General features: G+C 34.2%; 1 protein-coding gene across 1 annotated transcript in view; it reads right to left on the reverse strand.

Annotated features, from left to right (window-relative positions):
• The window catches only part of LOC131525408 (H-2 class I histocompatibility antigen, Q9 alpha chain-like), a 33,031-nt gene extending 17,835 nt beyond the window's left edge, over positions 1 to 15,196 (reverse strand). The window contains exons 1-2 of the mRNA XM_058752999.1: positions 15,057 to 15,196; positions 9,301 to 9,561 (exon numbers count right to left, since the gene is read on the reverse strand). Coding sequence (XP_058608982.1) covers positions 9,301 to 9,561; positions 15,057 to 15,105 — 310 coding nt within the window. The 5' untranslated portion in view covers positions 15,106 to 15,196. The remainder of the gene's footprint in view (positions 1 to 9,300; positions 9,562 to 15,056) is intronic.
• Positions 15,197 to 15,574: the final 378 nt, after the last annotated feature.

Genomic DNA, 15,574 nt, shown 5'->3' on the forward strand with positions numbered 1-15,574 from the left:
CATTTAAAATCCATTTCAAATATTTTTGAGTAAAATGCCAATGTTTTCCCATACAGAAAGGTAATATTTTCATATATATGTGAAACACTGTTAAATATATTTTGAAAATATATTTTGAAAATGTATAACATAAAGCTCATTTTGTGTGTTATTATGTGTTTACTTGTATGCGAAATTATATTCATGTCTCATATGATATTATATAATATATGATATTATATAGTATATTATAGAATAGTATATTCTGTTGTTATATATATATATATATATATATATATATATATATATATATATATATATATATTCATCTGCCATTCATCCGGCACTGGCATACAGCATGTGGGCCAAACATGGCCCGGGTTTGGCAGAGGTGGTACCGGGTTTAAGACGGCACACAAGACATGGGCCAGATGTCAAATATAGATATGTGGGCCACATAAGTATTGCCGATCTTGACCCACATTTAAAATCCATTTCAAATATTTTTGACTAAAATCCCAATGTTTTCCCATACAGAAAGGTAATATATTCACATATATGTGAAACACTGTTAAATATATTGAAATACATTTTGAAAATACATTTTTAAAATGCATAACATAAAGCTCATATTGTGTGTTTAATTGTGTTTACATGTGAAATTATATGATATTATATGTTATATTATAGAATAGTATATCCTGTTGTTTTATTTATATACAACTGACTTCAAACAATGTTTTGCATTCACTGCTTTCATATTCTCATTCAATTTACAGTTTGATGTAGGCCTACTAAACAATACATGATGAAGTTTCAGGACATTTTATTTGACTTTTATGTACTATTTATGTAAATAAGTAACATGTTGGCCAATCAGGAGCCTGAAAAAGTTTCCAGTAGGCGGAGATAACAGCGCAGGCTCCGACGTCACAAGCCTAACACTGCAGCCAGAGTTTTTTTAAATCTTCACCCTGGCAGGAGTTTTCACAATGTTCGGTTTCAGTGACCTGGTGCAGGTTTGCGTGAGGACGAACGGCCAAACCGCATAGAAAAAGCTGCTATTTTGAAAATAACCGCGTTCGTGTGGACAGAGCCAATGAGCGGCGCGCGTTGAGCATTCAAATCATATTTAAACTGGAGAGGAGGAGGTTACCATGGTAACGGTGTCAACTCACTCAGCTGACAAGAAGCAAGAGGCTGTCTCTTTGCTGTTTTAACTGCTTTCAGGTAAGTTTAGTCCCTAAAGTTACACAAATAATACATACAACCATCCCTGACACTTTCTTACATGTAATTGACACATTTCTGTTGAATTTTTACTTTACAGGAGTGGTTTAGTGTCTTCAAAAAGACCGTTAGCATCAGGCTAACAAATAGATGTAAGCTAACTTATAGATTTGAGCTCTTATTAATGAACGTTTGAGCTTTTAAGCACCTTTTATGTGTAGATGAGCGGCTCTGATAGTTTTGTAAATGTTTTGCTGATACTTTGTCAATAGATAAATGGAAGTCACTATAAGCTAATTAATTTAACCTAAAAGTCTGCACTGTGGGGTCAATCGGTGACATCACTTACATGAACTAATGGGCTGAAACTATTTCAAACACGTTTTGAACTTTCACTGCAAACAAATATTGATGAATTGTACCGTGATTTCAGGAGCGTCAGAAAAAATACCTAAAACCAGGGGAAGTTACAAGAAAATTTGTAATGGGAGCTCCTGACAGAGATACAGGAAACACAGGTGATCTGAGAAATCTTATTAAATAACTTTATATGAATTTTTCACTATACATTTCAACTATATCATCATGCATCTTTAAAACCTAAAAATATGAATTCTGGTATCTTAAGATTTTTGTATGTTTTGTATATTATTATTACTATTATTATTATTATTATTATTATTATTATTGCATTTCACCTCTGCTGTAGTTTGTTTATTTTAATAATCCTGACATTGTATACTACATTTTGTTGGCTATGTGACATATTCTTCCTATTCTTCCATGCTGATGGCTGTGCTGCAGAGCTGGAGAGGAGCGGATCTCCTGTTGAAGAACATCTCCAAAGCGCCATGAACCATCTGACTAGTAAGTAAAACCTCAAACATTCAAAAGTTTATCAAATATTTAAAAACAAAACAAATAAATATCAAATATTTCCCAGACAGCAAGCAGTGTCGGCCCAGATCTGGCCCGCATGGATTTCACACGGGCCAGATGTGGGCCGGATCTGGGGCAACACTATGTTGCTGTCTGGGTTCCTGTATGTCCTACAAGGCCATCTTGTTTAACTCTGCTCTGAGGACACTTCATACACAACAACCTACAGAGGGGTCAATCATAATTTAAAAAAAAAGACACAGATGATAATAAAAAAGTTATTTAAATTAAAATTAACAACGGTAAGACGGAACCAGAGTACTGTGAAAGCACCTCTCTTCAAACTGTAACGGTCTGTATGTATATTATTTTCTAAACTTTAAATGTAGTGAAGTTTTTGTTCAAGCAGACTTTGTTGCTTGTGGAAACCTCACGCGATCCTGAAAGATACTTAAAACTTAAAATATTATTTGCACTCTTGAAGACTATTTACCAAAGACTAAATTTCAGTCCAGCAGAATTTTCTGCACACTTGACCACTGAGGCCAAAATGAGCATTGTGAATGTAAGAGCCTCACACTACATTGTTTGTTTGAATTGTATTTCAGGGCAGTTCGTGAAGACGGATAACCTGGACAGAAGTCAGTTCCAGATCCAGCCTCCACACCAGACATCTCACTCACAAGGATTGCTGTCTACTAGATATTATGTGTACTCTTCAGACTTGGGTTCATACAGATATTATTCAGGGACATGAACACTTGAATATTGCAAAAATAGAGAAACTACCTTATTTAAGAATTTTGTGTTAATTGCGTTAACATTAAACAAATATACTGTATATTTCTTGTTATACTGTATATTACTGTTTTTTTGTTTTGTTTTGTTTTCCAAAGCACCTAAAAGCCAATTCACACTGCCATACTCCAACAGGGTGAAACACACTGACCAAGCAAAACAAATAAGCATGTTTTTTATAGCTTTTGTGAAAGTGTGAACTGACCATAATGCTGTATGTTAGGTGTGAGATTCATTCAACTTGGTTTGCTGATTAAACATGATTAAATATTTGTTCAGAATATTGTCGTTTTTGTGACTACTCATCTGGGAGGGGTGTGTATCAAGTGGCTTGGTTATGGTTCTGTTGAGGCTGACATGTGGAACTCATCTGGTCCAGCGTATAGGACCCCGAGACAGCAAGCAGTGTCGGCCCAGATCCGGCCTACATCTGGCCCGCATGGATTTCACGCGGGCCGGATCTGGGCCAACACTATGTTGCTGTCTGGGCCAGAATAGGGCCAGCTATGGTCATACAGGTATGGTCCCACGTAGCAATTTTTCTCTGGCCCAGCTTCGGCCCACATAGCAATTTTTCTCTGGCCCAGCTGGCCCACACAATCAGCTATTGCTTGGCCCACATACCGCAATGACTTACGGTCCTAGTGTGGACCAGGTCTGGATTCCAGACAAGGGCCACACATGGGCCATAACTGGCCCAATTCAGGGCCAGTTATGGGTAATTAACTTGGCTGAGACTTGGGCCAGTTATGGCCCATGTGTGGCCCTTGTCTGGAATCCAGACTTGGTACACACTAGGACCGTAAGTCATTGCGGTATGTGGGCCAACAATAGCTGATTGTGTGGGCCAGAGAAAAATTGCTATGTGGGTAGTTGATCGTGTGGCGCGTGTGAATCATGCGCTACGGTTAAAAACTGAGGCGCCGCTCGCTGTGGCTTTGTTTTAACGGTTAATGTTTTATAACGCTAATAAAAAAACACCCGATGTTTGTGTCACGTGTGGTGCTTTGGTTTAGCATTACTTCGTCTTATTTAAACGCAGTCATGTTTAAAGCCTGTTATTCTGGATGTTAACTTGAACAAATATTTAGTCGAGTATTTGTGTATTTTTCACGAGCTCTGAGAGAAAGTCGCGGGTTTAAGAAACTAAATTGTGTCGCCGCATTAAATTCTCAGCAAAAAAAAAAAACATTTTATGTGTGTTAATTTAGTTTTGTTCATAACATAATATAAAGGCATAATATAATATTAAAATGTAAATAACTGTTTTTAAATACATTAAATTTGTGAAAACACATTTTTGAACGATTATAATAAAGTTTTTTTTTATTAGCTTGTAAACAAGTGAAACTACACTTTCTGAGCAGTTATAGTTTAAGCCGTGTGTTAGTAGTTAGTTAGTGATACACTTTAAGAAAAGTCTGTAAAATAGGCCACAATCTACTCTGTTAATATGAAGGATTTTCTGTATTCATTTTTCCACAGGTTTTACCTGCATTTTAATCACGCGTATCATCAATGTATAATCACGAGAAACAGTTTAAAAAGCTTGAAGTTTGAAGTAGTTTTAAATTTGAAAGTTTGAACACCTGAAATGTAACTTTGTTTTATTTTCAGTAATATTATTATAATATATTTTTGTTCAATAATATTTTGTCTTTTTTATTTTGTATTTTGAGAGAATTTCATGGTTCTAATTAATATTTATGCAATAATTATCACTTTTTACCACCGAAAATAATAATTCTTTTTTTCTAATATTGTCACCTCTTCTAAAGCATCTCAGCTCACACATTTTTATTTTCAGTAAAATCAATGTAAAATCAATGTAAAATATTTTTGTCCAATAATATTAATAGTTTGAAGTAGTTTTAAATTTGAATTGCTTTCAAAAGCTCAAAATTTGAAAGTGAAGTCTTTCAGACAGATTGCTGTGCAGTTGTTAGGGTACTCTGTATGGTTGCTAGGAAGATGCTAGGGTGTTCTGGGTAACAGAAAACATGATTTCTATTGCGATGTCCTCATTAGATGAACAAGATAGCAAACACACTGCACAATCAGTGTCATCTGACTCACGAATCAACGACTCACTCACTGAATGAATCGATCAGAGCCGCTGTCGACTGATTCACTTCAGCAGATGCAGGCCCGGATGTTATAGCTGGGGGCATTTCAATCCCATGGGGGCGCCACTTCTTATATGCGCAATGACAAAACAGACATGGGCGCCTGCGTGCACATAAAAAAAGTTAATAGTTTTTTTAAAGTAAAGTTTTAAAGATATGTTTTAAACGTTTGCTGCATGAATTAAAAATAACTTTTATAAAAGTGCATTTTTGAGAGAAAAAAAAAAAGGTAGGCTAAGGCCAAGTCACATTTTATTATTACATTCATGAATAGCCTAATGTAAAATGCTGGTAAATAAAGCTAAATGTTTACTTACATTATAAATACAGATAAACATTTCTAAAAGCTTTTTTAATTGTTCTCACTTGATGATAAATCCTTTAAATTTAACGGTATTCAGAAAACTAATGAAAAATAGTAGGCTATAAGTAGCTAGTTAAACTAATCCTTTAAATTTTAAAGGACAGGACAGAGCAACATAAATATCAGAAAATATATGCTTGAACTATTTTATATCTAAAGATTTTATTTTAGGCAAGTCGTGATGATTTGATACGGCTAAATTAATCAAACACAGGCTATGATTAACTCACTGCTGCCGCTGGCTGCTTGGTCCTTGCTTAAAATGCATTTAATGAACAAAAAATGCTCCATTCGTTTTTCTAAATTAACTTTATGAAAAAAAAATCACTTTTCCATTACATACAAAACTTAACTACACTGTAAAAAAATTTAATGTAAAAAAACTGTGAAATGCTTGGCAGCACAGGATGCCAAACATTACCATTAATGGAAATAACTGTTAAAGAACATTTTTTTAAAAACGGTCAATGAATAGCAGAAGCAGCTGCCAAACAAAAACTGTAAAATTAAGGTACAACATCCTATTTTTTTTTTCTTAATTTTTTTTACTTCACAGGTATTGTCTGGATTATAACTGAAACATTCTCTGTGAAACTTTTTTTTGCAATTAATCATCATCTATAGGGGTGTAACGATACACGAATCGTGGTTGAACGATTCACGGGCATTTTCCAAATGGAAGTGATCATCCCTATCCCCTTGGAGTGGGGACTTTGCGTGTGCGTGTCATTATGTAGTCGTTTGGAATGCACTTGGTGAAGGGAGCGTAATTTCCTCATTATTTTCAGCTGGGATGTTCCCGTGATAACGCAGCACTGTGTGCGTCAGCAGATTCGCTGGCGGACAACCGCATAAAAAAAAAAATAAATTTCATAATTTTAAAAGTTTTATATATACATTTAAACAGCGACATCTGCTGACGCACACCGTGCTGCGTTGTCACGGAACATCCCAGCTGAAGATAATGAGGCAATTACGCTCCCTTCACCAAGTGCATTCCAAACGACTACATAATGACACGCACGTGCCCTGCTCACTCCCAAGTCCCCACCCAAGGATAGGGATGATCACTTCCATTTGAAAATGCCCGTGAATCGCTCAACCGCGATTCGTGTATCGTTACACCCCTAATCATCTAACAACAGCATACATGCAAAAACTAATAACTATCACTACATCAACAACTCCACAGTTACTGCTTTTAAATAAAACTACATTCAGCACATTCAGCTTGTTTCTTGGTCTTCTCCTGGACTGAAGCAGACTCTACTCTTCAGCACAATGGTGACCCACAAAACACAGACAACAGAAACCCTTTAAATCCCAAATGAACATTAATCACTAACAGATCTCTCTAGATCTCAGCATCTTCACTTATTACAAACCAGTCTAACTTTATTTATTTCATACAAAACTTCTTATTGAGAATTAACAGAGGTTTAGATGTTGATGTTTTATTGAAATTAATCAAGTTTGAAGTCACCATTGTGAAGATAAGTGTTTGCTTTAGTTGGGCTTCTGACTCTTCACTTATTAACAATGTTTTTTTCTCTGGCTGCTGTGACTGTGTGTTTCTGAAGCACATTTGTTACAGCAAAACGTGCAAGAAAAATTCTGATCAGATGAAGTGGTTTACGTACTGATGATGGTCTTGTCATCGTATAGTGGCCTAACTCACTAGCCTCATCAGAAATATCTGAACATGTTACATTTATTAATTTCATTTTGTTGTGGTGTTACAATTTTATTGCTTGAAATGTGGCCCTGCTTTGATATTTTGAAGGTTTGTAAGGTATTTTGAAAAAATTATTTAGATGAGAGCATGTAGAGTCACAGACATCAAGAATCTGCATATGAACCGCAACAATGGTAACAATCTACAAAATATTCAGATCAGCTCTGATCATCACAAAACAAGCTTTTTGTTGATTGTCACCATTGTTGAGATTCATGTGCTGATTCTTGATGTTTCTGTGAATCAAAACGCTTCCGTTCAAGACACTTTCTGTGTAATGATAAAAAAAAAAAAAGAATCTCCGACTGTTGTAACAAGAACGCTGTATAAAAAAAAAAACAATTAAAAACAAAAAACATTAAATGCTAACATACTCTGAGACAATACTCATGATGTGACCAGGCTACTACATGATGATTAACTCATCATCAATAATTAACCAGGTTTATATAATCAGAGCTTTCGCTAGTAATTTTTTGCTAGCAAAGTCACAGCAGTCAGAGAAAAGCTGATATTATAAAGTGAAGAGTCAGAAGCCCAACTAAAGCAAACACTTATCTCCACAATGGTGATTTCAAACTTTATTATTTTCAATAAAACATCAACATTTAAACCTCTGTTAATTCTCAATAAGACGTTTTGTATGAAATAAATGAAGTCAGACTGGTTTGTAATAAGTGAAGATGCTGAGATCTAGAGAGATCTGTTAGTTTTTAATGTTCTGTTGCTGCCAGTCATGTGACGTTTAATTAATTAATTAGTTAATTAGTTAATTTTACAGTGAAGGTGTTTGAGTGTAATAATTTATGGAATTCCTGTAAATGAACAGTGTTGTCAGCTTGTTTAAATAAGGAGATTTTACTTTAATTTTAAGGTTTTAGTTTGGCACCCTGTGCTGCCAGTCATTTGACCGTTTTTTTGTCTTTTGTTTTTCAGTGAAGGTGTTTGATCATAAAAATTCAGGAAATACCTGTAAAATAACAGTGTTTGTCAGATTATTTAAATAAGGATATTTTACTTTAATTGTATGGTTTTTGTTTGGCAGCTGTTGCTGCCAGTCATTTGACCATTTTATCATCTAACGGTTTTGTTATTTTATTAATTACAGATTATTTTTGTAATTTTACATACATTTGTTTGTAATTTAAGAAAACAGAAAATGTACTGTAAAAAAATACAGTAGTTTTTCTGTATTAAAAACGTGAATTATTGAAATTTGTCATTAATGTCATAATCCTTAAAATAACAGCCAAGTAGTTAATTCAGAGATACTTTTACAGAGTTTTGACTGCAATTCAAAATAAAAGAAAACAACCTGAAAAAAAAAAAAAAAAATCACAGTTATTTTCCATAAAATTATGATTTTTTTTTTGCGGTGTATTTTAATAACAGTAGCTAGTCTGTTTTGGGAGAAGGGGAAGACGGGCTCGGGTAATTCTGATAAGTGCGTACCCACTGAAGAAATCCTGCAGGCGGCCCTGATTGCATTAATATAACTAGATTTTTTACAGGAGTTTGTTACCATTTTAAAGCACGACATGAAATACGGTGAGTCTGGTAAATCGTGAATTAGAGGTCATCAGAGCTCGTGCAGCAGCGCCAGAGAAACTGCGATGACCGTAGTCAGTGTCTGCTCGAATCGCTCTTGCTGTGGCCTGCTTTGATGACACACACTACTTCAAGTCAGACGCTGATCGATCTGCGCAAATCAAAATGCATCATATGCGCTCAGACGGTGCACACATGCTCCTCAAAATAATTATTATAATAATTATATAAACAAATTCTTTCTGGGGAGGGGGATTCCCCCGTAGATGTCATGTGATTTTCATCATGTCCAATCAAACTGAGCCATGAACTGTTTCTGTGTTGTGTGTATTTTAGGTTTGTGTGACTCAAATCAGTGAAGATTTTGATTTTTTTGCACCCTCAGATTCCAGATTTTCAAATAGTTGTATCTCAGCCAACAATTGTCTGATCCTAACAAACCATACATCAATGGAAAGCTCATTTATTCAGCTTTCAGATGATATATAAATCTCAATTTAAAAAATTGACACTTAAGACTGGTTTTGTGGTCCAGTGTCACAAATGTCAATACCTTACTATACAATAGAAAAGAAAAAAACGCACGCCACTGTGGGAAGAGGCTTTGTCCGTGTTTGTAGGAAGGTTTGTTACCAGCTTACCTGTTGAGTGGTTGAAGCGTTCCTTTACGGTCTGGATGCTGACTTTGAAGGTCTGATGTGTGCCAATCAGATTCTGAGTCGCTCTGGTCCAGTAATCTGCTCCTTCATTCTGTCTGATCCACTCTGTCTTTGGCACAGCTTTCATTGTATTGCTGTCAAAGTAATCAAACTGCCCATCATCAAGCAGACCAACTGAAGTGAACTCTGGGAAGTCAATGTCTCCAGACACAGCAGTAAAGATGTATTTCAGAGAGTGTTTTCCTGTGGAGAGAGATAGAAAAACAGGTGAAAACAGTTACTTATATTACAATATTTAAATTGACTAACAAAAAACGAAAAAATGACACCCTGATATTCAAAAGGACTCTAGCTTTAGTTGTTTAATAATTATGTTCATATTCCAGATCTTCATAAGTTGCCTAAATTTACATTTGAGACCTTGTCAGTTATTGTACTAAAAATATATCAAGATTGTGCTGTATTTTTTGTTAAAACAATATTTACTCACAAACTAGTCAAGTGTGATGAAACACAGAAGTAATTTTGATTCCAGTTAATTAAAAAAATATAACACAAGAAGACAGATGAAAAGACTTATATCTAGACACAGTAAACTATGTTTGATTTGCTATAAACCGGTATGAGATTTCAAGATCTCACTTCAGGTAAAGAGAAATGTAAGAAGAACAAATCTATTATTGAATATATTACTTCAAATCTGTCCAACAATAAAGAAAGTAAACTGCTACAATAATGATTTGTAGCCTATTTGATTAACCTATTTAACAGGAATGTGCTGTTATTATTATTATATTATTCATTAGTGTAATGGATTCAGTCATGTGAAAGGAATGAAATGCAGTAAGTTTCTGGTATTTTAAGATGCCAGATTAGTGTGAAATATGAAGAAAAAAATGGTGCTTATCCTGCTGTCCATTTTGCTTACTACACATAAACACACAGTTTCTCTCTCACACACAGGATCATAGATTTCAGTGTTTGATGTGATTGATCTGTATTATATGCAGTGTTGGGCACGTTACTTTAAAAAAGTAATTAGTTATAGTTACTAGTTACTTCTCACAAATAGTAACTGAGTTAGTAACTGAGTTACATCATTATAAAATTAATTAATTACCAGGGAAAGTAACTATTGCGTTACTTTTAAAAAAAATTTAAAATGTCAAATAACTTTGGATGCCCCAAATATTAAATGTGTTAAATTAATGAAATGGACACTAAAAAGAATAAATTATTATTATGAAACATTGTACATTAATCTACACTATTTATCAACTGACACTTAGTATCAGTCAGTCAAGCATTATAATATAATATTATGATAATTTAATATTATATGATGATAGAACTTTAGTAATTAGAATAACCAAGTATGAATGCATATTTGTCATCAATATAAAATGCACTAAGGATTAATGAGCTTCTTCGTTCATGAATATTAATCACGTTGTCTGCGTTCGCTCGAATTGATTTGCTGAAATCAAAACAGGGACGATAATAGGTGAGCGCCAGCCAATGAGATTGTCCTTTGTGCATTAGCCCCGCCCACTACCAGAGAACCCGGCAGTTCTTAAAAGATGAAGAATTCCAAAGGAACTCCGTTATTTTGACAGGAAAATACAACAAAGAATATCGTTTACATGTAGTGCGTCAATTCTGCATGTTATGAAAGACTCTCTTGCTCTGTATCTTTCTTTGCGTGCGTGTTTGTGAGAGAAAGCGACGGCGAGTCGTGCGCTTCACACGACTAGAGTTTACTGTACGTCAAATACAGCTACACTCCGCATCCATTCAGATGAACTGAAAAATTAAATTCTAATAATATAATATAGTAACGCGACATTTTATTGTCAGTAACGGTAACGGCGTTGTAACGGGGTAAACAGTAATTCGTTTGATTACTCGTTACTGAAAAAAATAACGCCGTTAGTAACGCCGTTTATTTATAACGCCGTTATTCCCATCACTGCACTGTAAAAAATTGCTGTACAATTTACAGTACGTTACTGGCAATTTTGGTTGCCAGTAAGACTGTAAATTTACAAGAGTACTGTAAATCAATAATTACAATTGTACTGTAAAAATACAGCAAACTCTTGCATGCTGTAAAATTGTTGTGATGGTGTGTAAACATTTGGTAAACTTATTTCATTTGATTCTACTAAGAAGGAACATTTCTTAATATAAAACTGCAAACACTTAATTTGTAATAGTAAAGTTACTAAAAACATGACTTTAACTCAAATCGTTGCAGTTTATCATCAGCTATAGCACACATGCATGTAGTAAAGCACTTAACAAAGAGATCATCACTGTATCAGCAACTCTACAGTTACTGTCTTTAAATAAAGCAGCAGAACATCAGTGTTTGTGGCTCATCATTGACTGAAGCACAGACTCTACTCTCCACCACAATGGTGATCCACAAAACTAAATTAAACTAACAGATCTCTCTTGTGCAAAATAATACAGTTCAGTTAAATATTTACTCTCCTTATAGATAACACCTGCTATTAACAAGCAGAATCACTGAATGAAGAGAAACAAGAACTACAACTGACTTCAGCCACAGCCTCAGATGAACTCAACTGAAATACAAGACATCATTAAATCTCTCAAGATCTGATTAAACAACTCCACAAACAGCATTACCAGCTTCACACATTACAATTTGACTTTATTTCTGTCATATGTCTATAAAAATTATTTGAGAATTAACAGAAGTTTATTTGTTTTATTGAAAACGTTTAGTTTGACCTCACCATTGTGGCGGTCAGGGTTTGCTTTAGTTGGGCTCTTGACCATCAATTTTTAATCTTAGCTTTTTTCTGGCTGCTGTAATTGTGTTTGTTTATTATAACAAGAAGACCCAGAAAAATTTGTGATTACGTGCTTTTGATGATTATATAATCATTATCTAGTGGCCTGATTCACTGATCTCACTCAGAGACTGATCTTTAAAGACATGGTGTGGATATTTTTGTGTGTGTTGTTTACAGCTGCCATATGACCCTGAATGAGACGACAAACTGCTACTGAAAAATTAAAAAAAAATGTCTTATGCACAAAACTTTTAGTACTACAGCAGCAATTAGACACACACAGACATCAAGAATCAGTGTATGAATCTCAACAATGGTGACAATCAACAAAATAAATAAACAGATCAACTCTGAACATCACAAAACCTGCTACTATAATTCAATACAAAAAAATAAAAAATAAAAGCACATAGTAAGAATTAAAGACGATAAGTGGACAATTCCGCAGCATAATTTATTCATGCCGCAATGCATGCTGGGAGTCATGGGTGAGTTTTGTACTGTGCTGGTACCCAGCATGCATTGCAGCATTAAGCTTTTGATTGTCACCATTGTTGAGATTCATACACTGATTCTTGATGTCTGTGCGTGTCTAATTGCTGCCGTAGTACTAAAAGATTTGTGCATAAGACATTTATAAAAATTTTCAGCAGCAGTTTGTCGTCTTATTCAGGGTCATATAGCAGCTGTAAACACCACACACAAAAAAAAGATATCCACACCATGTCTTTAAAGATCAGTCTCTGAATGAGATCAGTGAATCAGGCCACTAGATAATAAATACATCATTATCAATAGGCAATCAAAAGCACATAACCACACATTTTTCTGGCTTTTCTTGCTATAACAAATGTGCTCTACAAACACAGTTACAGCAGCCAGAAAAAAGCTAAGATTAAAATTTGATGGTCAAGAGCCCAACTAAAGCAAACCCTGACCGCCACAATGGTGAGGTCAAACTAAATGTTTTCAATAAAACAAATAAACTTCTGTTAATTCTCAAATAATTTTTATAGACATATGACAGAAATAAAGTCAAATTGTAATGTGTGAAGCTGGTAATGCTGTTTGTGGAGTTGTTTAATCAGATCTTGAGAGATTTAATGATGTCTTGTATTTCAGTTGAGTTCATCTAAGGCTGTGGCTGAAGTCAGTTGTAGTTCTTGTTTCTCTTTCATTCAGTGATTCTGCTTGTTAACAGCAGGTGTTATCTGCAAGGAGAGTAAATATCTAACTGAACTGTATTATTTTGCACAAGAGAGATCTGTTAAGTAGTTTTGTGGATCACCGTTGTGGTGGAGAGTAGAGCCTGTGCTTCAGTCAATGATGAGCCACAAACACTGATGTTCTGCTGCTTTATTTAAAGACAGTAACTGTAGAGTTGCTGATAAAGTGATGATCTCTTTGTTAAGTGCTTTACTACATGCATGTGTGCTATAGCTGATGATAAACTGCAACGATTTGAGTTAAACTCATGTTTTTAGTAACTTTACTATTATAAATTTAATGTTTGCAGTTTTATATTAAGAAATGTTCCTTTTTAGTAGAATCAAATGAAATAAGTTTACCAAATGTTTACACACCATCACAACAATTTTACAGCATGCAAGAGTTTGCTGTATTTTTACAGTACAATTGTAATTATTGATTTACAGTACTCTTGTAAATTTACAGTCTTACTGGCAACCAAAATTGCCAGTAACTTACTGTAAATTTTACAGCAATTTTTTACAGTGTGATTATATGTCTGTTGTCCAAGGGATGTTTCCTTTATCCTTCCTGTCCTGGCTTTTACTAATTTGACCAATGCACTGAAAAAAAAAATGATTCATTGAATTGACTATTTTTTTTTAAGTCAAGTGGTTGCAATCAATTTATTTTATTTAAATAAACAAATTTAGTTGACTAACTTTCAACATGTTTTTTTTGTTTTTTGTAATGTAACTAGAATAAATTGTTTACAACCACTTACTTTAAAAAAAAAAAAAATGTAGTATCAGTTTTTTTTTTTTATCTTATGGTAAATCACTTGCTGTATTCCTCAACTGTAGTCGCTTTGATAAAAGCTTCTGCCAAATGAAGAAATGTAAATATAAATGTAAATATTTCGTGGCATTGTATCGACATCTAGTGGCCAAAACACTGTAGTCAAAATTCCCTAAACCTGCGCCAAACATTGTTTTCTTTCCAGTTGTTCGTTGGGTCTTGTGGGGAAAAAAACAAAATAATAATAATAAAATTCATTTTAATTTTTATTCTGCTTTAATGGGCATTTTCCACAATACATGGTAGGACAAAGTTTATTCCTAATTAATATTAGACTAAAGTTTAGCAGGTTTAGCATGCAGCTCGTCATCGGTATCCGGGCAGAAAAACGCTTCTCGGGTCTAAAATGAAACTGATCAGATACAGCAAACTAGCGCTCTAGAATATGATTTACATGTTCAAAGTCAAAACAATAAGTTAAATATATTTGTTAGCTATTTATACATTTATTTATTTTATTATACACGAATGTTTTGGAATTCGTGCGATTCCTATCCTCCTGTTTCTCAGCATAATTATTATTATTTAATATCGTTTATTATTAAGCTATTATTATTGTTAGTAGGCTAGTAGTAGTGTGGCTAAATCAGTTTTGTGAAAAGAATACTAATCAAAATATAAAGTCGTAGACAAACATGAGGATACCTTTAAAGTATGATCTTTAGGATATTAAAACATTAAAATTATAAAACACGTCAAAAAAAAAAAAAAAAAAAAAACACGTCTCTGAAAAAGTCTTAGTAACACAAATCTTTGACTCAAGTGGGCTGTTCATATACAGGTCTGTTTCAGTGTAACAGAATAACTCTTAAAAAGCAACCATAACAAATAATAGGCTACTACTGTAATATTGTAATTATCACTCACCAGCATAAGCCAGATGAGCTCCGAGGAGCAAAAGCAGTACGGGTCGCATCTTTGCTTTTCCTTGAGAAACAATTCCTCTCAGAATAACCTTCTAGGATTTACTTAAAATAAGTGACCCAGTCGCCTCGGTTGTCGCAGTGAACTGGTGAGATGTTTCTGCGCAAACGCCTCATAAATAGTCTCCGAAATTATAGCCAATAGTTTTTCTTGACGTCACGAGTTACTATGAGGTATTCCCTTCACTGGATTGATTATGAAAGTAAAGACAAAATAGTAATTAAATGAATATAGAATAATGTGAGAAATGTGCCTGTGTTAGAATTAAATATTTTCTCTTTGGTTATTTGTTTTCTTACGCTAATGCAATGCACTGAAATGCTTGTCAACAAACATACTGCAAATCAAAAGTCAACTTTACTGTACGGTTATAGTTAAGGAATGGAATCACATATCCCATAAACAATATAAATATTACACTGTAGTTGTTGACAAATGTTTGTAATTTCTGAGAATGCCAG

The sequence above is a fragment of the Onychostoma macrolepis genome, chromosome 19 (assembly GCF_012432095.1).
Source record: "Onychostoma macrolepis isolate SWU-2019 chromosome 19, ASM1243209v1, whole genome shotgun sequence".
Classification (NCBI taxonomy): Eukaryota; Metazoa; Chordata; class Actinopteri; order Cypriniformes; family Cyprinidae; genus Onychostoma; species Onychostoma macrolepis.